The 19,930-nt window shown below is 52.1% G+C and overlaps 1 protein-coding gene across 1 annotated transcript in view; it reads left to right on the forward strand.

Moving 5' to 3' along the window:
* Positions 1-15,691, forward strand: part of Muc5b (mucin 5B, oligomeric mucus/gel-forming) — a 33,586-nt gene extending 17,895 nt beyond the window's left edge. Inside the window, exons 29-49 of the mRNA XM_076913582.1 lie at positions 13-56; positions 134-331; positions 758-7,030; positions 7,244-7,425; positions 7,721-7,889; positions 8,574-8,830; positions 9,100-9,286; positions 9,378-9,603; positions 9,704-9,882; positions 9,964-10,033; positions 10,209-10,309; positions 10,776-10,807; positions 11,303-11,483; positions 11,802-11,906; positions 12,038-12,075; positions 12,536-12,649; positions 13,216-13,302; positions 13,398-13,520; positions 13,663-13,708; positions 14,277-14,385; positions 14,988-15,691. Coding sequence (XP_076769697.1) covers positions 13-56; positions 134-331; positions 758-7,030; positions 7,244-7,425; positions 7,721-7,889; positions 8,574-8,830; positions 9,100-9,286; positions 9,378-9,603; positions 9,704-9,882; positions 9,964-10,033; positions 10,209-10,309; positions 10,776-10,807; positions 11,303-11,483; positions 11,802-11,906; positions 12,038-12,075; positions 12,536-12,649; positions 13,216-13,302; positions 13,398-13,520; positions 13,663-13,708; positions 14,277-14,385; positions 14,988-15,177 — 8,911 coding nt within the window. The 3' untranslated portion in view covers positions 15,178-15,691. The remainder of the gene's footprint in view (positions 1-12; positions 57-133; positions 332-757; positions 7,031-7,243; positions 7,426-7,720; positions 7,890-8,573; positions 8,831-9,099; positions 9,287-9,377; positions 9,604-9,703; positions 9,883-9,963; positions 10,034-10,208; positions 10,310-10,775; positions 10,808-11,302; positions 11,484-11,801; positions 11,907-12,037; positions 12,076-12,535; positions 12,650-13,215; positions 13,303-13,397; positions 13,521-13,662; positions 13,709-14,276; positions 14,386-14,987) is intronic.
* The last annotated feature ends 4,239 nt before the right edge of the window (positions 15,692-19,930 follow it).

A 19,930-nucleotide genomic window follows, 5' to 3' on the forward strand; every position in this document is an offset into this window, starting at 1 on the left:
CTTCCCCCCTAGTCTCTGCACCCCTGGTGGCCTCCAGTGTGTTTACAACCTTACAGGTAAGGAAAGGCTGTGGGTTTGGGGTTGAAGAGGGTCTGGAGGGTGAGTAAGCTAAGCCGGTGCATATAATTCCCAGCCTGCACATGCACCTATGAGGGCCGTATCTACAACTACAATGATGTTGTCTACAACACCACTGATGGCCTCGGTGCCTGCTTAGTAGCCGTCTGCAAAGACAATGGGACTATAATACGCACAACTGAAGTGTGCCATGAAGCCCTGTCTACCACACCATTCACATTCACCACCACCCTGGCACCCCTTGTCACAAACGGTAAGCCCATACCAGGTTTTCTGGGAGTCCCTGGATGCTAAATTATTATGTTAACCCAGGGAGGGGTTTGGCCACATCTGGGATAAGGGAAGTTGTCAAGGACTCCAGCTGCAGAGACATGCTGGGTCCTGACCCATTGTTTGGTAGCCCAGGCTCTGCCTGGTATCCATGACCTCACCCCTCCCTTTCTGGTCCCTAAGACTCTTTAGTACAACTGGTAGGACTGCCACCAGAGACCACAAAAATCCCCAGGTTCCATTTGTCTTTGGTGTACCCCACCTCAGTCAGTGAGCTCTCTCCAGATTAGCTGGCAGGTCCTGGATTCAGGTCAGCAATGGTCCTAACTTTTGTAAAGATGTGGAGCCCTCTGTCTCTGCACTCTGAGGTCAGAGGAACTGAGCAGGGCCTTTTATCACTTTTGCACAGGCTCAGTTCCCATGGTGTCTACTGTGTGTGTCCATAAGGTCTGCCACTGGTCCATTTGGTATGATGAGAGCCATCCAGAGGCTGGCATGTCAGGCGGGGACTTAGAAACATTTGAGAACCTGAGGGAGAAAGGACACCAGGTGTGTCAAACCCCTGTTGCCATCGAATGCCGTGCAGTGAAGTTCCCCAGCATGGACTTAGAGGAGCTGGGTCAGAAGGTGAACTGTGACCTATCCTCTGGGCTGAGATGCTTCAACAGGGAGCAGGTCCCCCCACTGTGCCACAACTATGAACTGAGGGTTCTGTGTTGTGATTATGTGCCCTGTGGCTCCTCTCTGACCTTGGGTGTAAGTACCACTCACTCCCAGCCTGACATCAGTAGAAGACCCTCTTTGCCTACACTTACCACTCATACAGCATCCTCAGAATCACAGTCCTGGACCAGCGAAGAGAAAGAGACATCACCAGATAAAATTCACAGTTCAAGGCAAACGGTACCATTAGCCTCAAACAGCAAACCTACTTCACTTCCTACGTTGTCTAGAAACTCAGTCAGCAGCCCCCCTCTGTCCAACCCTACTTGGACTACAACAGTGAAAGAGACCAATGAGAACACAATGCTTAGCTCCCGGACAACAGCAGTATTCACTTCACAAACCAGGCCCACTTCAAGGCCCAGCACAATCACACAGACAGTCAGCAGCCCTGAGACCTCCTCCACTACCTGCCAACCCCAATGTCAGTGGACAAAGTGGATTGATGTAGACTACCCTACGTCTAACATTGATGGAGGAGACATAGAGACATATGAGAACATCAGGGCCAATGGAGAAAAAGTCTGTGAGCAGCCTCAGGATATCAGGTGCATGGCCCAGAACTACCCTGAAACGAGCGTGGACAAGTTGCAACAGAATGTGAAGTGTGATGTCAACTTTGGTCTGGTGTGCTACAACCGGGACCAGAGAGGTGATTTCCCGATGTGCTACAACTACCTGATCAAGGTGCTCTGTTGTAGTGTTAGCCACTGTCAGGGACCTACAACCACTGCAGGGTCGACCCCAACGACGGGAACTACCACCTCCACTACCCAGACCCTGTCCTCCAAGCCTTTTCTCGACACTAGTTCAGTTGAGACCTGGTCTCCCTTAGACTCTACCACCAGTATGGATGCTTCAGAGATGCCCACCCCTGGGACCCTGACTAAAAGTGTGTCACTCCCACCCACCACTCCTCTTACAGTCACCTCAGTGAGCACTAAGCATTCCAAGAGTATAGAATCCTCTGGCATTCCATCAGTGGTGACTACCAGGTCCACCTCTCAAGGGCATTCCCTGCCTCCCAGCAGTCCCCACAGTACAGTTTCAGCAACAACCTCAAGGACTTCCCTGTCCATCACAGCAACTATCTCTACCTCCCTGACCACTCCCGGACCCTCCAATACTCCTCATGAAAGCACTACCACAAACCTAGCCACAGCTGCCTCCATGACCAGAGCAGAGACCCTATCCTCAAGGCCACATACCAAGACCACCTCAGAGTTATCTGGAGTTTCCTCAGCCAGCTCCACAGCAGGACCCAGCACACAGCCTGGGTCCACTTCAAGGCCCAGCACAGTCACACAGACAGTCAGCAGCACTGAGACCTCCTCCACTACCTGCCAACCCCAATGTCAGTGGACAAAGTGGATTGATGTAGACTACCCTACGTCTAGCATTGATGGAGGAGACATAGAGACATATGAGAACATCAGGGCCAATGGAGAAAAAGTCTGTGAGCAGCCTCAGGATATCAGGTGCATGGCCCAGAACTACCCTGAAACGAGCGTGGACAAGTTGCAACAGAATGTGAAGTGTGATGTCAACTTTGGTCTGGTGTGCTACAACCGGGACCAGAGAGGTGATTTCCCGATGTGCTACAACTACCTGATCAAGGTGCTCTGTTGTAGTGTTAGCCACTGTCAGGGACCTACAACCACTGCGGGGTCAACCCCAACGACGGGAACTACCACCACTGCAGGGTCAGCCGCAACAACAGGAACTACCACCACTGCAGGGTCGGCCCCAACAATGGGAACTGCCACCACTGCCACTTCTGGGACAGCCACACACACTTCCTGGCCTATGTCCAGCATGCCTACCAGCCCCAGTACCACAGAGTCATTTTCTTCCCCTGGAAAAACCACAGTCCTTACCACAGCTTCTTCTACAGCCACAGCCACACCCAGGGAGACTCAAACCTCATCTTTGCTAACCAATGGTCTCTCCTCAGCCCTTACAACCACAGGGACCACTTCCACAGGCTGTAAATCTCAGTGCACCTGGACAGATTGGCTAGACAGCGACAAACCCCAACCTGGCCAGTTTGGAGGAGACATTGAGACTTACTATCACATTCAAAACAAGACAGGTATCAAGATATGCAAGAAACCTGTGGACATTGAGTGTGAGGCCATCCTCTTCCCCAACATGTCCTTCCAGCAGCTGGGCCAGGAGGTGGTTTGCAATGTGGACTTTGGACTCATCTGTAGGAACAGCAAGCAGGATGACAACCAAATGTGTTTCAACTACCATATCCGTGTCCTCTGCTGTGAGGAAGATGCCAGCTGTATCAGCACAACTGGATCACTGTCTACCACCTCCATGTCAGCATCTGGATTTCCCAGCACCATCTCTACGTCCACGAGCAAGTGGCAAGAGAAGCCCAAACCCTCAACTTCATTCACAACTCAAAGTAGACCCTCTACCCCTAGGACAGAGAAGATTGTCTCCATCACCACAACTAAGACGACTGGAAGTTCCTCTGTCTCTAGTCTCTCTACCCTTCCAGCCTCTCCCACCAGCCTTCTCCAAACCTCAAAAGAGCCCCACTCAGGTAAACCAAGCACAAGTTCGTGGACAGCCTCCACCAATGTTCTGAGTACTTCCAAGCTGACCACTACCACTGGCAAACAGTTCCCTAGAACAAACACCACACTGTGGAATAGCCTCCCTTCTAGTACCTCAACCACGGTCACCAGATCCACCCATCCCATTTCTACCACAATGACAACAAACAACCCTCAAACACTGATCACCAATGACATTTCCAAAAGCAGCTCTGTGTTGCCTAGTAGGCCTCATATCACCACAGCATCCTCAGCCACAGCAACAAGTGTAGGTCCTATCAGCAAGTCACACTTCTCTACCTCCCTGACCACTCCCGGACCCTCCAATACTCCTCATGAAAGCACTACCACAAACCTAGCCACAGCTGCCTCCATGACCAGAGCAGAGACCCTATCCTCAAGGCCACATACCAAGACCACCTCAGAGTTATCTGGAGTTTCCTCAGCCAGCTCCACAGCAGGACCCAGCACACAGCCTGGGTCCACTTCAAGGCCCAGCACAGTCACACAGACAGTCAGCAGCACTGAGACCTCCTCCACTACCTGCCAACCCCAATGTCAGTGGACAAAGTGGATTGATGTAGACTACCCTACGTCTAACATTGATGGAGGAGACATAGAGACATATGAGAACATCAGGGCCAATGGAGAAAAAGTCTGTGAGCAGCCTCAGGATATCAGGTGCATGGCCCAGAACTACCCTGAAACGAGCGTGGACAAGTTGCAACAGAATGTGAAGTGTGATGTCAACTTTGGTCTGGTGTGCTACAACCGGGACCAGAGAGGTGATTTCCCGATGTGCTACAACTACCTGATCAAGGTGCTCTGTTGTAGTGTTAGCCACTGTCAGGGACCTACAACCACTACGGGGTCGACCCCAACGACGGGAACTACCACCACTGCAGGGTCGACCCCAACGACAGGAACTACCACCACTGCAGGATCGACCCCAACGACAGGAACTACCACCACTGCAGGGTCGACCCCAACGACAGGAACTACCACCACTGCAGGATCGACCCCAACGACAGGAACTACCACCACTGCAGGGTCGACCCCAATGACGGGAACTACCACCACTGCAGGGTCGACCCCAATGACGGGAACTACCACCACTGCAGGATCGACCCCAACGACGGGAACTACCACCACTGCAGGGTCGACCCCAACGACGGGAACTACCACCACTGCAGGATCGACCCCAACGACGGGAACTACCACCACTGCAGGATCGACCCCAACAACGGGAACTACCACCACTGCAGGGTCGACCCCAATGACGGGAACTACCACCACTGCAGGATCGACCCCAATGATAGGAACTACTACCACTGCAGGATCGACCCCAACAACAGGAACTACCACCACTGCAGGGTCGACCCCAACAACAGGAACTACCACCACTGCAGGGTCGACCCCAACAACAGGAACTACCACCACTGCAGGGTCGACCCCAACGACAGGAACTACCACCACTGCAGGGTCGGCCCCAACGACAGGAACTACCACCACTGCAGGGTCGGCCCCAACGACAGGAACTACCACCACTGCAGGGTCGGCCCCAACGACAGGAACTACCACCACTGCAGGGTCGGCCCCAACGACAGGAACTACCACCACTGCAGGGTCGGCCCCAACGACAGGAACTACCACCACTGCAGGGTCGGCCCCAACGACAGGAACTACCACCACTGCAGGGTCGGCCCCAACGACAGGAACTACCACCACTGCAGGGTCGACCCCAATGACTGGATCAGCAACTACTGCCTCTCAGACCCTGAGTTCTAAGCCTCTTTCCAGCCCTATTCTGACTGTGACCGGTACTCACTCAGCCTCTACCACAGTAGCAACAAGCATATCAAAAGGCTCTAGTCACACAGCCACTCTTGTCACATCCTATGGCACAAGTTCCCCACATGTTTCAAGTGTCACAGAAACTAGCAGCCCAGGAAGAGTCTCCTCAATCCACACAACACCCAAGACCTTGCCTGAGACATTACAGTCGACGTCTGGCTTGACTACACAACAAACCTCGTCAACTGGAATCTGGACAAGTATACTTACGGGTACAGCTGGCACTGTCTCCTCAAAATCTCTGTCTACCAGCCTAGAGTTGACCACAGGCATAAAAGGGCTGTCCACTAGTATACCAATGACACACACCCTACCAGTAACTGAAACTAATGCCACCACCCCCCAGGGCACAACACGCTGCCAGCCCAAGTGTAAGTGGACTGAATGGTTTGATGTGGACTCACCGACCTCAGGGGTAGTACAAGGGGACATGGAGACCTATGAAAACATCAGGGCCTCTGGTAAGAAGATATGCCAGGCACCAGAGAAAATTGAGTGTCGGGCAGAGAACTACCCTGCAGTGAGCATTGATCAGATTGGCCAAGTAGTAAGCTGCAAGCTGGAGACGGGGCTCGTCTGCGAAAATAATAAGCAGACAGATGATTTCAAAATGTGCTTCAACTACAATATCCGTGTGCTTTGCTGCGATGACTATAGCCACTGTCCTAACACCCCTTACAGCACCATCAAGCCAGCCTCGCTCTGGTCTACCCATACTCCCCTGGTCCCTTTCACAACGTCAGTGTCCTCGAGCACTGAGTCCACCTTTCAGACTAGCCATCCCTCTAGCTCTTCAGTACCAAGCACCCAAGCATCCACATGGACTACATTTCCTGACACGGGCTGTGCACCTCGCTGCAAATGGACAGAGTGGTTTGATGCAGACTTCCCTAACCCTGGCCCCAGAGGTGGGGACTTTGAGGTCTATGCAGTGTTTCGTGAGGTTGGCTTCATTTTCTGTGATCAGCCCAAGGACATCCAGTGCCGGTCAGAGAAGGAGCCAGACAAGCCCCTGGAATCTCTAGAGCAGGTGGTCCAGTGTGATGTGCGATTCGGCCTGATATGCAAAAATATCAATCAATCGGGACCTTTGCAGTATTGCGACAACTACCATGTGCGCCTCCTCTGCTGTGACGACTATAGCCACTGTACCACATCACCTATGGCCACCACGCCCACTGTTCCTTCCTCTCACCCGTCGTCTACTCACACTGCCCCAGTTTTGAATACCACGACTTCTTTCCCCGGGGTCACTAGTTCCAGTGTGCCCCACTCCTCTTCCCTGGTATCTACTCACACCTCTGCAATGTTGAGCACCCAGACTTCGCCTATAGCCACTGGCTCCACTGTGGCTCCCTCCTCAACCTCGGGGACCCCTCATACACCTGGAGTTTCCCCCAGCAGCCAGGTGACCTTCAGCGTGTCTACTGCTTCTTCCTCCGTCTTCAGTACCCCCAGGCCTACTGTCTTTTCCAGCCATGCATCGTCCCCATCACCCTGTTTCTGTCAGGCCTTTGGACAGCTGTTCTTACCTGGTGAGTAGAAAAGCCCACATTCTCCCTACCCTATGTCCCTTGTCAGTTTTCAGAGCTCTGAGCCCTTTCATGCATACAAAGTTCAGCTGGTGCCCTTTGAACAGGATTCTCTTTCCCTCAGGCTACCCCTCAGGCCCCATGGCTTCCCCCTGGCACTAGCCTGCCTCTTCAGCTGGGCTGTCGCTACGTTTTCTTATGCCCCCTTCCTCACAGGGGATCTCATCTACAATAAGACTGATGGAGCTGGCTGCCAGTTCTATGCCATCTGCAACGAGCATTGTGATGTTGACCGCTTCCAGGGGACCTGCCCCTCCTCTTCACCTCCAGTGCCCTCTACCCCGGTACCTTCACCTCCCCTGCCTCCTGGCTGTGATAATGCCATCCCTCCCCGGCAGGTGAGTTTCCCTTTCCCCTCCAGCTCCCTCCGATCTGGCGTGGGTTTGGGTTGCCAGGGACAACTGCTTTGGGGTTGAGCTATGGGTAATGCTCAGGAGCACCCAGCCCCGTGGCAAGGCTGGCTCAGTGACCTGTCTTCAGTAGCTCCTTTTGAGAGGGGTGCACAGGCTTTGGGGTCTTGATCAGCAGACAATGGCTGCATTCAGAGCTGTAGGAACCCAGGGCTGCAGACAGGACAGGGCTTGAATCTCCACAGGAGCTCCAGGTGAACACCCTGTATATCTTCTCCCTCAGGTGAATGAGTCTTGGACCCTGGAGAACTGCACAGTGGCCATGTGCCAAGGCAACAACCAAGTCATTCTCCTAGAGCCAGAGCCTGTGGACAATGTCACCTGTGTCAACAAGCACTTGCCCATCAAAGTGTGGGACCAGGAGCCTTGCCACTTCCACTACGAGTGTGAATGTGAGCAGAGGGCAGGCATGGGACAGTTCAGCCAGATGGGACAGCATTGAGGCATTTGGCTTCAGTGTCTGTCAGTCTCAGACAGCACATGCAAATGCTGTGCTAGCCTGCAGGCAGTGCGCACAGGGAGGCTAAAAACATGGATGTGGCATGGGCAGGGGCTGTAACCAGAGAGAGGCAGGGTGGGAAAGTCACAGTGTGAGTCCTTTCCTATGGTACTGATGACAACTTCCATTACTGAGTGATAAATGACTCAAACTTGGGACTTAGAACTCAAACTCTTAGGATCTCCCATCCTAAGATGTTGAGCTAGATTCAGATCAAACCAGGCAGGGCCACACTCTCTATGGAGGTTGGGGAGGTTCCTTCCTGCCTTTCCATGTTAAGGGCTACAGGAGTCCTTGGCTTGTGGCTTCATCGCTTCATTCTGCCTCCATCTTCTTATGGTCTTCTGCCCCATGTCTGTCTCTCCTATCATTTATAAGTACACTGTCATTAGGTTCAAGAGACACCTAGGTAATTTGGAATAGTCCCATTTTAAGACCAACATCATATTCACAGTAAATATAGTTTGGGAGACACCTATTTTATAGATATAGCAACTGTTCCCCTGGGGTAGTGGTTTCTGAGGTGGCACTGGGTAACAGTGTTGGGGAGTGAGTCTCCAACTGTAGTCTCCCATAGGCTTCTGCAGTGGATGGGGGTACTCACACTACCTGACATTCGATGGCACCTCCTATACTTTCCTGGACAACTGTACCTCGGTGCTTATGAGAGAGATCCATCCTCGCCATGGCAACCTGAGCATCCTTGCCCATAGCTACTACTGTGGGGCTACTACAAATGCCACCTTCTGTCCCCGCGCCCTCAGTATATACTACAACTCCATGGAGATTGTCCTCACTATCGCCACTACTAAGAGTGGGAAGGAAGAGAGCCTGGTGAGTCTTGTGATAGGCAGGGCCACCATACCACAGTGCAAACATGGGGTCTAGATATGAGGTGACATAGAAAAGCTCTGAGGACCAAGAACATTCTCCCCTCTGCAGAAATGGCCTGTAGGAGCTTGGCTAGGCTAAGAAATAATTCCTAGCTCTAGACTGAGGAGACAATAGGAATGTATGTCCCTGGTGTTTGGGAGGGAAAATTCCCAAAGTAGCATGCTGCCTCGCCAGCCCTCTGATCATTGCTTTCCTCTGGACATCCCTAGATTATATGGGACCATATGTGGATACAGTCAGGCTACAGTAAGAATGGTGTGACTGTGTCCTTGAGTGGGGCCACCACAATGACTGTCAACATTTCTGCCATTGGAACCAGCATCACCTTTGATGGGAACATTTTCCAGATATGGTTGCCCTACAGATATTTCGGCAACAATACTGAGGGCCAGTGTGGTGAGTAGGCATGACCTAAGTAAGTAAGTGGAGGAAGGAACAGGTCTATGGGAAACAATGGAAGCTGATGTAATCCTGCCCTACTCACCAGGTACCTGCACAAACAGCCAGACAGACGACTGCCGCCGGCCTGATGGCACAATAGCTTCCAACTGCCAGGACATGGCCAAACACTGGATGGTGCCTGGGAACAGTAGCAGTGGCTGCTTAGCTCAGCCTAGCCCTCCCCCCAGCACCACTCCCCAGCCCACAGTGTCCAGCACACCGACCTCCACCCCATGCCCCACTGCACCTCTCTGTGAGCTGATGCTGAGCCAGTGAGTTGTCCTTTGGGGGTGGTGGGCTTGGGCAGTAGTTCCCTTGGCCAGCCTCCCTGCTGAGCTTGGCCCAGCCCTGACCACTCACTCACTGTCATAGGGTCTTTGCTGAGTGTCACAGGCTCATCCCTCCAGATACTTTCTTCAGAACCTGTGTCAGTGACCACTGCAATGGCAATATTACTGACACACTCTGTCAGAGCCTGGAGGCCTATGCAGCACTCTGCCGGACCCAGGGTGTATGCACCAACTGGCGCAATGCCACTGGAGGGTTGTGTGGTAAGTTGGAAGCATCCCACTTAGGGCTTCAGCCTCCTTGGTTCTTCTGAACCTGTTTGATGACACTTTCTGTGCCCACAGACCTCTCCTGTCCACCCACTAAGGAGTACAGGCCTTGTGGACCCCTGAATCCAGCATCCTGCAGCTCCAGGTGAGTGCTGTCTGAGTGACAGGAATGTGGAGGTAGCAGCTGGCCTCCCAGGCATGTCTGAAGGGTTTAACCTGTGGGTACCCTCATTCCAGTACTCCCTGGGATGTTCACAATTGGCTCTCAGAGGGGCTACTTGATTTCTGATCTTACACCCTGCTCCTCCTCCTCACATTAGGATGCAGGACCGTTCAGCTGGGATGCTGACAGAGGGCTGCTTCTGCCCTGAGAATCAGCTCCTCTTCAACTCACGCCTGGACATCTGTGTGTCAGAGTGTCGTAAGTGCCATTCACCTACCATAAGACAAACCCCGCCCCACCCCTGCTCTCCATAGGGTCCATCCTCACCTGCCAGGCCAGGATCCTGTTCTCTCTGACTAGTATGGGAGAAGAGCCTAGTGAGGCAGATGTCCATCCTGCAGATGTATTCCTGCAGATGTCAAAAGGCCTCCTGTGAGCCTGCCACCATTCTGTGTAAACTTTGCTGCTTGGGGCTGGTCAGAGAACCTGCCTCCCTTCGTCACATAAGAGCTAGAATCTCAACATTTACTCTTACTACTCCCCCAGGGACCCAATACCCTCAGAATTCTCTAGGACCTTCTGTTCCATCCTTGGAAAAGATGGAGGTCTTGGCTTGGGTACAGGTGGTCAGAGCTAAGAGCATGGTTCTCTCAGCTTATGACCCCCTTCTGCCTGGCTTTGAACCCCAGCATCTTCAGTAACAACTTTATTCATTTCTTTCCAGCCTGCGTGGGACCAGATGGGCTACCCAAGTTTGTGAGTGGTGCTGCTCGCTAGCCTTTGCTTGAGCTAAAGAAGAGCGGGAAGGAGGGAGGGAAGGAGGGAAGAAGGAAGGGAGGGAGGAAAGGAGAGAGGGATGGATGGAAGGAGGGAGGGAGGGACAAAAGGAGGGAGGGAGGGAGGGAAGGAAGGAGGGAGGGAGGGAGGGAAGAAGGGAAAGGAGGGAAGGAGGGAGGGAGAGAGGGATGGAGGGAAGGAGGGAGAGAGGGAGGGAGGAAGGGAAGGAGGGAGGGATGAAGGAAAGGAGGGAGGGATGAAGGGAGGGAGGGAGGGAAAGAGGGAAGAAGGGAGGGAAGGAGGGAGGGAGGGAGGCCAAGTCTTTATGGCCCAGGAAGCTGATGTGGGCTCCTGGGATCCTTGGAAGGGCTAACCTGCTTAGGGTAAACTATGACTTGGAGGTGAGTTCAGGTAGACAGGCCAGGGACTTTAGGACCTCGGAGCCTTCAGAGATCCTGATTTGGCTTGTTTCAGCCTGGAGAACACTGGATCAGCAACTGTCAGGCCTGTGTGTGTGACCCCGGCTCTGTGTCAGTACAGTGTGAGCCAGTGAAGTGTGAGAGCCAGGATAAACCCCCACAGTGCACAGAAGCTGGCTTTGTGACTGTGACCCAGCCCAGCGCTGACAATCCATGCTGCCCTGAGACACTGTGTGGTGAGCATCTCCTGGGGACGTAGAGGAGTCTCACTCTAGCTTAGCTGCACTGGCCATTCAAGGGGTGGGGGATGATCTCAAGATGCTTCTTCAGCTTTTTACCTAAAAATAAAGCTGGTAACCTCTGGTCTGAGCTAACAAAGCAGAGGATTGGGGAGTACCAAGAGGGTCAAAGAGATTTGTTGAAACCCAGAAAAACCATGAAACACACTAAGTCCCAAGGGAAAAATGACATCAGAGGCTAGTATTTCCAAAAGGAAGAAGATGGGGAGGGGGTGGCTAAATGGGCAGTATCCTCACAGAGCTACCCCTTTACAGTTTGCAATTCAAGCACCTGCCCCAAGAGTCTGCCCGAATGTGAGCCAGGGTATGAGCTGGTCCAGACCCATGAGAATGGCAGCTGCTGCCCCAGCTCCAGCTGTCGTAAGTAGGAATGGGGTGGAAGCAAGGGGTAGGGGACACTGAGACTGGTTGCAATGGAATCCAGGGATGCAGGGGGAGCAAAGGTTTGTGCCCTGCTGCCAGATGCATACTCAATCCCCCTTTCCTTTCAGGACCTAAACTGTGTACATACAATGACACCGTTTATGGGGTAAGGGCTCAGCCCAGGCAGGGTGGATAGCAGGGGCAGGTTGAGGTGGGTGGGAAGTCCATGTTTACCAGTCCCTGGTCTTGTCTTGACATTCTTGCCATGAAGGGGAGATCAAAGAGGGAGTCTGGACCGTTAAGACATAGGACATAAGATCATTGTGTGTGTGTGTGTGAGTGTGTGTGTGTGTGTGTGTGTGTGTGTGTGTGTGTGTGTGTGTGAAGAAAGCTGTAGAAAGAGGGGCTGCCACAACTGTTACCTCTGAGTGCTCAGCTCTTGGGTCTCCCAGCTTACTGATGTCCCTGCCCACTGGGTACCTATTTTCAACTAGAGGAACAATCATATGTTAGCGGGGAAATATCTGGGCCCTGTGGGCTCTACCTGGATTCAGCTACACATCCTGACCTGTTGTGCTCACCCACATCTGCCCTGCCTTCTGTGTCACTCTTCTCTTCTGCTCTAGGTTGGTACAACCTTCCCAGGGGGTCCCTGCCAGACATGCACCTGCCTCTCTGTGGGCAACCAAGAGCCAAAAGTAGAGTGTAAGGAGATGCTCTGTACCACCTCTTGTCCCCAGGTGAGCCTGTGGCCCAGAAAACACCCTGAGAGGCTACCCTTGGCTGCCTTTCACTGAGAGTCCTCCAGCTCACCGTCATTTTGAGGTCTTCCTCTTTTCCAGTGGGAAAAGTAGGGGGAGGGTAAGGACTGGAGTACAGGACCTGCAGGCTGATGAACTAAGTAGAAACGGGTCTAGTATGGTACCCTGTGGGTCACAACATCTCTGAGGGTCAAATGACCTTTTCATAGGGGTCACATTTCAGATATCCTGTATGTCAGATATTTACATCACAAATCATAACAGTACCAAAATCACAGTTATGAAGTAGCAATGAAGTCATTTTATGGTGGTGAGTCGCCACAACACGAGGAACTGTATTAAGAGGCTGTAGTGTTAGGAAGGTTGAGAACCACTGCAGTCAACAGAGAGAGGCAGGGTGAGCTAAGCTGCAAGACCTGGGAACACAGCAAAGACATGCATGACCTTTCTGCTGTTCCTGTTAAGGAATCCCAGAGCCCCAAGTGTGTGCTCAGGAGGGTGGATGGGATGCATCACAGACATGACCACCTCTCCTGTCCCCACAGGGCTTCAAGTACACACTGGTGCCACAGCAGTGCTGCGGGGAGTGTGTGCAGAATGCCTGCCTCACACCAGAGGGTCACGTGGTACAGGTAATAGCAGAGGATGGACGGAGACCTTCCCTTGAGCAGGTCTCAGCCACAAGCAGATCACTGCCTAGACCTCTGTTGTGTGATTTGCTTTTCAGCCCAATGAAACCTGGGTGAACAGTCCTGTGGACAACTGCACTGCATACATCTGTAGGGCTGAGAATGGAGTCCATGTTCTGACCCCGATCCCCACGCCTTGCCCTGATGTATCCAACTGTACGGTATGTGCCTGGGAGGCCCTGCCTTTGGGTGGTCTACCCTTATCATGCCCCTGGAAGGCTCTACCCTAAGGAGTGTGTATTTCTACGACCTGTCCCCCTATCCCAACTCTGCTGCAGTCTTGTTCTGTTCTTGGCTCTGTAGGGAACCCTAAGGAAAGCGGGTTGCTGTTACTCCTGTGAAAAAGAGGGTAAGTTGAAGACATCTCCTATCTCCTCCAGCTCCATCCAGTTCCCACCAAAAACAATACAAGCTTCTCCCACTGGGTGGCAGATCCCACCAGGGTTCCAGGATGAGAGAAGGGGTGGGCCACCCACGAAAGCTGTGTCAGTTACTTCTGTCACTTCTGTGACAAAACACGGGACAAAGCCATTTGAAGGAAGGAAGAATTTGTTTGGCTCCTGGTTGGAGTGTGCTGCTGCCCCACCATGGTGTGGAGACGTGGCTGTTAAAGCAGAGGCGGGCGGCACTGTGTCTGTAGCCAGGAGGCAGGGAGGGATAGATGGTGGCGGGCAGCTCACTTTCTCCTTTCCACTCAGGCTGAGACCCCAGGCCATGGAGGTCCTGCCTACATGCAGGGTGGGTCTTTTCTCATAAATTAACTTAATCTAGAAAATCTCTCTGAGCTTTTCTCTTAGGCGACTCTATATCCTGTCAAATTGACAGTCAATATTGACACCATGGAGGGTCAGCTTTACCAGGTCCAGAGGCTCTGAGTAAGGGTCTAGGGTCCTTGCACTGGCCTGTTTCCTTTGCAGACTCACATACCTGTCAAGTGCACGTAAACTCAACCATATTGCGGCATAAGGGCTGTGAGACGGAGGTCAACATCACCTTCTGTGAGGGTTCCTGCTCTGGAAAGTCCAAGTGAGTGGGTGCCTTACCTCCCCTGAGAGTACAGCAGCATCTAGTTGCTACCTGTCACCTTGGGTCTCACAGAAACTGTACCCTGCTCAGGGTCAGAAGGTCACACATAGCTCTCTGCACAAAGATGCACATAGCATATGGCCCATCTCCCATCCAAGCCAGGAGCAATCCTAGCTTAGCTGCACAAAATAGGGGTTTGGCTAGGGACCCACGGGCAGGAATCTGAATATGTCTAGGGGGTCAGGTAGCATCAGGTCCTTCTGTAAGCCCTAGATGGCCCCAGGCTATGGTCAGCCGTGAAGAGGGAGAGGTCAGGAAGGTTGAGAGTCTGTGGTAGAGAGGGCAGGAGAAACGGCCAGAGGCTTATTTCAGGGCTTAGGGTGGCTGTCCAGAGGAAACATCTGAACAGGATCAGCAGAATGGAAAGGGAACAGAATCGCAGATGGCTATGAAAGATAGAGTAGGGTTTAAAGAGAGCCCAGGAGGGGTAAGGCTTTGTGTTTAAGAAAGTAGCCATGCTGGATAGTCAGGCAGCTGTCAAGAGCCTACAGAGGACCATGAATTATTACACTGCTAAGAGGAACACCCTCCCATGTCCACAGGTACTCCATGGAGACCCAGGCCATGGAGCATCAGTGCACCTGCTGTCAGGAGAGCAAGGTCCATGATGTAGCTGTGACTATGCAGTGTCCCGATGGTACAGTCATCCAGCACACCTACACCCACATCGATGAGTGCAACTGTGCCCCGGCCTGCAGCTCCCTGCCTATGACTTCCATGAACGCTTCCTAGAGCCCACTGCTGGAAGGCAATTGCATCCCCAACCCCTTATGACCCTCCACTTGGAGCAGAGCCTGCACAGCTGACCATGAAAACCTTAGGCAGGCATGCTCCACAAGGCCCACAAGAACCCTCTGTGGCTCTCACTGCTTCTGGTCGACCCTCTGCCTGCCACTGCTGAGACCAGCATCAAGGAGGTTGGTGGGACAATTAAGACCCACTAGAGGAGGGTGCCAGGTGAGGATTTGGCCCCGAGGAGCCTGTTGGCTGTTTTGGCCTCATCCTCTGTGAGAGCCTGTGGCTGTAGGGCTTCCCACAGCAAGCCTGTGTGTCCTCTGTAACATAAAGTAAGCCCTGTGTCAGTCACTTCACATTCACAAAGGCAGATGGGACTGTCCAAGCAAGACCAGCTACCAGGGAGCTGTATCAGGCAATGTGGCTGCCTGCTGGAGGGGCTCTGGGACCTGGGGTTGAAAAGGGGTCTGTGCTCACTCATCCCTAAGCTGCAATAAACCCTGGCACTGTGTGTCTCCTCCTGGTGTCTTTTCCTGGGCACTCTGCGTGGCTTCTCGTTTGTGGTTCAAAGTTTCCAGGAACAGAGCTAAAGTTATCAACAGAACATGGGGGACGAGAGTGTGTCTAACAGGAATAGGGGAGAGGTAATTAGCCATTGGCTGGACACTGAGAGCAAGGGCAGGGGCAAAGCAAGCCAGGGACCCACACACCAGCCTCGCAGCCACTGAACCCAAGGGCAGCATCAGAACATTCTAGGTAGACAGAGGAGCCTGTGGGCTGAGAAGACCATCCTAGCATCCATCAGTGTGGTGGAGGCAATGGACAGACATGTGGAGAAGGGCGCTTTGCACTGCTCAAACACCAAGAGGCTGTGGCTGCAGTGGTGCTAGGACCTAAGTCCTGTTCTGCCTCCTCAGGTGCACTACATTTAAGATACCTGTCAATGACTGGCTTACTATACAAGAGGCTATCGGCTGCTCCTTTCCTTCCATCCCTCTGGTGACAGTGGAGAACATTCCACACATGTGGAAGGGGATCACGGGGCCAGGAATGTGGGGCTCTATGGCTTGGGTTTCAGAGGTAGGAGTGGCAAGAAGAAAACATGATACAGGGAACCTATGTGTGGTGTGTGGCAGATAAAGTCCTGGCTGGACTGTGTAGGAAGGGTACAAGATAATCTCCAAATGCACAGAATGTGGCCAATGATGGGGCTGTGACCTGGGAAGATAAAGACACAGTGGTTAGCTATGGCCTCAAAAGCTTCTGGAGAATAAACCACAGGGGTCCTGCTATGGGCTATGGGCTCCCTCTGCTCCCCAGAAGTGGATGTAAACAGATCCAGTGTGGCAGAGCTCCTGGGCCTGGGGTAGGAGAACCCAGGTCCTCACAGATGTGGCCAGTAAGCCTGCCTTTCCTATGCACTTGGAGAGGTCTGTCTGGCAGACGGCACACCGGGGACTGACAAACGTGATGCAGAGGTTGGTGAGGCAGTGGGTGTGCTGAGGGACAGCAGGAGGACACTGAAGCCGGCTTCTCTAAGCTCACCTTTGATCTCAGAGTGTGGCTTCCAGGACAAGAAATTCCATGTCCCTGTTCTCAGAAAGCCACAGCCAAATGATGATTCCTCAATCCCAGTCATTCCCAGGCATCCTCACCGGGAATCAAGGGCATCATTTGGTGGGGATGCTCTCAAATGTTGAAGTCTTCCATGTCAAGGGACACTATGGCCAAATATATAGTGTGTAACGCCACTGTTCTACCCACTGAGGAAACAGAGATGAAAACTGCTTTAGCAGGGACAAGGCCTGCTCCAGCCAGGGCAGTAGACCCAGAGTCCACTCTGAAAATCTAAGGCCTGACCAGGGCCCAGGGAAAGCCACAGCAAGACAATGAATAAACAAGCTGATCCAGGTCCTCTTTAAATATACTCTAAGAGGGATTCTGCCTTCTAGGTGGGAGAATGGGCATCTTCCCCACAGTGACAAAAAGGAACTACAGCCACAAGATGGATTAAGTGGAAAGCAGACATGTCCTTGTGAAAAAAAGACATTAGCAATACAGCAGCCATGACAGGGCAGCCCAGGGGTCCACGTCAGGAGGCCCAATATCCTTCCTTAAAGGGAGTATATACTTAACTCCTAAACCACTAGTCCCCAAGTGAGGCAGAGTCAGGAAACAAAATGGGACCAAGTACCAGGCACCCAGGTTTGCAGGTAAAGTAGGGTGGTTTTATGCTGGGAGCCAAACCCAGGAAATTACCTGCTGTTTTACAAAGTCTAGTCAGTACAAGGTTAAGAAAGGACGTGTTCACAGGTCTCAGGTCCCAGGAACTTAAAGAACGTCTGGCATTTCCTTGGAGCTGATTATGACAGTGGGAAGGTCTAGGGCAATAAGGATTCCATAGTAGGATAGCCCTAAGCAATGACCCTCGCCCAAACTTCCCGGTTTGCTATGTCTTTATAACCTGCCCCCAAAATTAAAGTTTCAGAGCTTGATCAGAACCCAGACTTGCTCTCATTCTTTGTGTCTCTTGTCCTTTCATTCATTCGCCCCCTTCCCTAAGGTCTCGTCGAATCCCCGTGGGCTGGGGCAGTTTTATAGAAGTGATTCAAGTGATTCAAGGTTATTGGTGATACATCTGAAGTTCCCCCAAAGAACTGGAAGGGAGCTGGACACATACCTGTAACACCAGCACCCTGGTGGTTAAGGGATGCAGATCATCAGCTGTAGGCTAGCCTGGGCTATACAGTGAGACTCTAAAAAGAGGAGTGTGTGTGTGTGTGTGTGTGTGTGTGTGTGTGTGTGTGTGTGTGTGTACAGGAATGTTCTTGCTGGTGTTACAATCATGAGAAGGAAGGGAGGATGCTGCTCAACCTGGAGAAAGCTGTATCCCACATGCCTCCCCTCCGTTTCCTACAGCCCATAGCTTTTAAATGGATCTTGGATGCAGGGTTGTGTTTCCATAGATAGTAGAGGTCTGCAGCTCAAAAAAAAAAAAATGCTGGTAGAGTTGGCTTCAAAATATAAATGAGAGGCTAGAGAGAAGGCTCCATGGCTAAGAGCATTTGATGTTCTTCCCGAAGATCCAGGTTTGATTCCTAGCAAGTACACGGCAGCTTTCAACCATTTGTAACTCATCCCTGGGGATGTGACAACCTCTTCTGGTCCCCATAGGCACTAGGCATGCACATGATACATAGACATGCATGTAGGCAAAACACCCATCCACATAAAATAATAAAAAATTAAAAACATAAGTGAGGGGCTGGGGCATAGCTCAACAGGTAAAGGCACTTGTCCTTCAAGCCTGGCTACTGAGTTCAATCCCAGGAACCTGCATGAGGGTGGGAGGAGAGAAGTGACTCCAAATACTGTCCTCCAACCTCCATATGCACAAGGCCACACACACACACACACACACACACACACACACACCCCAAAAATAGAAATAAAAGGAGTTGTCTTTATCCTTTGCTTGAACTTACAACAAATGTGCTCTAAGTGCCCAGGGAAGTCTCAAGGGCCTAGCCTACAAAGCAAGAAGGTAAGCTCTCTGGGAAAGGGTGCTTGGCAACTCTGCCTTGTGTACCTGGGGGACCTGCCCAAGGTCCTGTGGTGGCAACAGTATGGACACTGTTCCTCCCACACACAGCACTTGGGAAATGAGATGACGAGGAGGTACACACTACTCTCGTAATCTCACAAGCACAGCTGGGTAAGGTCTGTTCCACCAGAGGCAGGGAGGATGCTGGGGAAGGAGGGGAAGTGTCTTAATTAATGTTCTACTGCTGTGAAGAAACACTCTGACCAAGGCAACTCTTAATAATGGAACATTTAATTGGAGGCCTGCTTATAGCTTTAGAGTTAGTTCGTTATCATCATGACAGGAAGCAGATAGGCAGACTGCTATGCAGGAGCAGTAGCTGAGAGCTTTACATCCTGATCTACAGGCAACAGGCAGAGAAGAAACACAAGGCCTGGCATAGGCTTTTGAAACCTCAAAGTTCACCCCCATGATGTATTTCCTCCAAAGGTCACACCTACTCCAGCAAGTTCCTAATCCTTCTCAAATGGCTACCAACTGAGGACCAAGCATTCACACTTATGAGCCTATAAGGGCCATTTTCATTCAAACCATTATGAAGCTAAGCAGGAAGGAGAAGCTTGAGGAATGAGGAGCCCAGGGTGGTTCTACAGGGACAAGTGAATGAGTTCAAGGGCCACAAAGAGAGCATGCCAAGCACCCACAGCAGAGAATTGTCAGAGCTGGACACTGCCTTAGAGGGTCTCTGCCAGCCACTGAGATGAAGCGACAAGAAACTTTGACCATGAGGGATGCAGGACAAATGTGGGGCATAGAATAGAGTGTAGCTGTCAAGAGCACAGAAACACAGACCCTAACACAGGTCCTTATTCTTCCTGTGCTCACATGATATTCCCGGGAAGAACTGACCTAGCTCTCTGCTGTTCTGTTTACTCCTCCACCATCCTGCTGATGTCCTAGATCCAGTGATACCTCCATCTCTGTATCTCCACACTATCTGGCTGACTATGCCCTGCCTCCTGGAACCTTCTTCCCAGCTCCTCCACTGTGCACACCCTGGTAGCTACTCTCCAGCATAGTCTGGGCTGCCACCTTGCTGAGCCTACTCTGTACCTTAGGGGCCAGGAGGGGACTCTTCTTTTCTCTGGCATTTCAGCTGCCTGGAGCCTGAGGTGCACAGTGTCATGATGAGCCATTCAGCCTTCC

Source organism: Arvicanthis niloticus, chromosome 1 (genome assembly GCF_011762505.2).
Source record: "Arvicanthis niloticus isolate mArvNil1 chromosome 1, mArvNil1.pat.X, whole genome shotgun sequence".
In the NCBI taxonomy this organism is placed as follows: Eukaryota; Metazoa; Chordata; class Mammalia; order Rodentia; family Muridae; genus Arvicanthis; species Arvicanthis niloticus.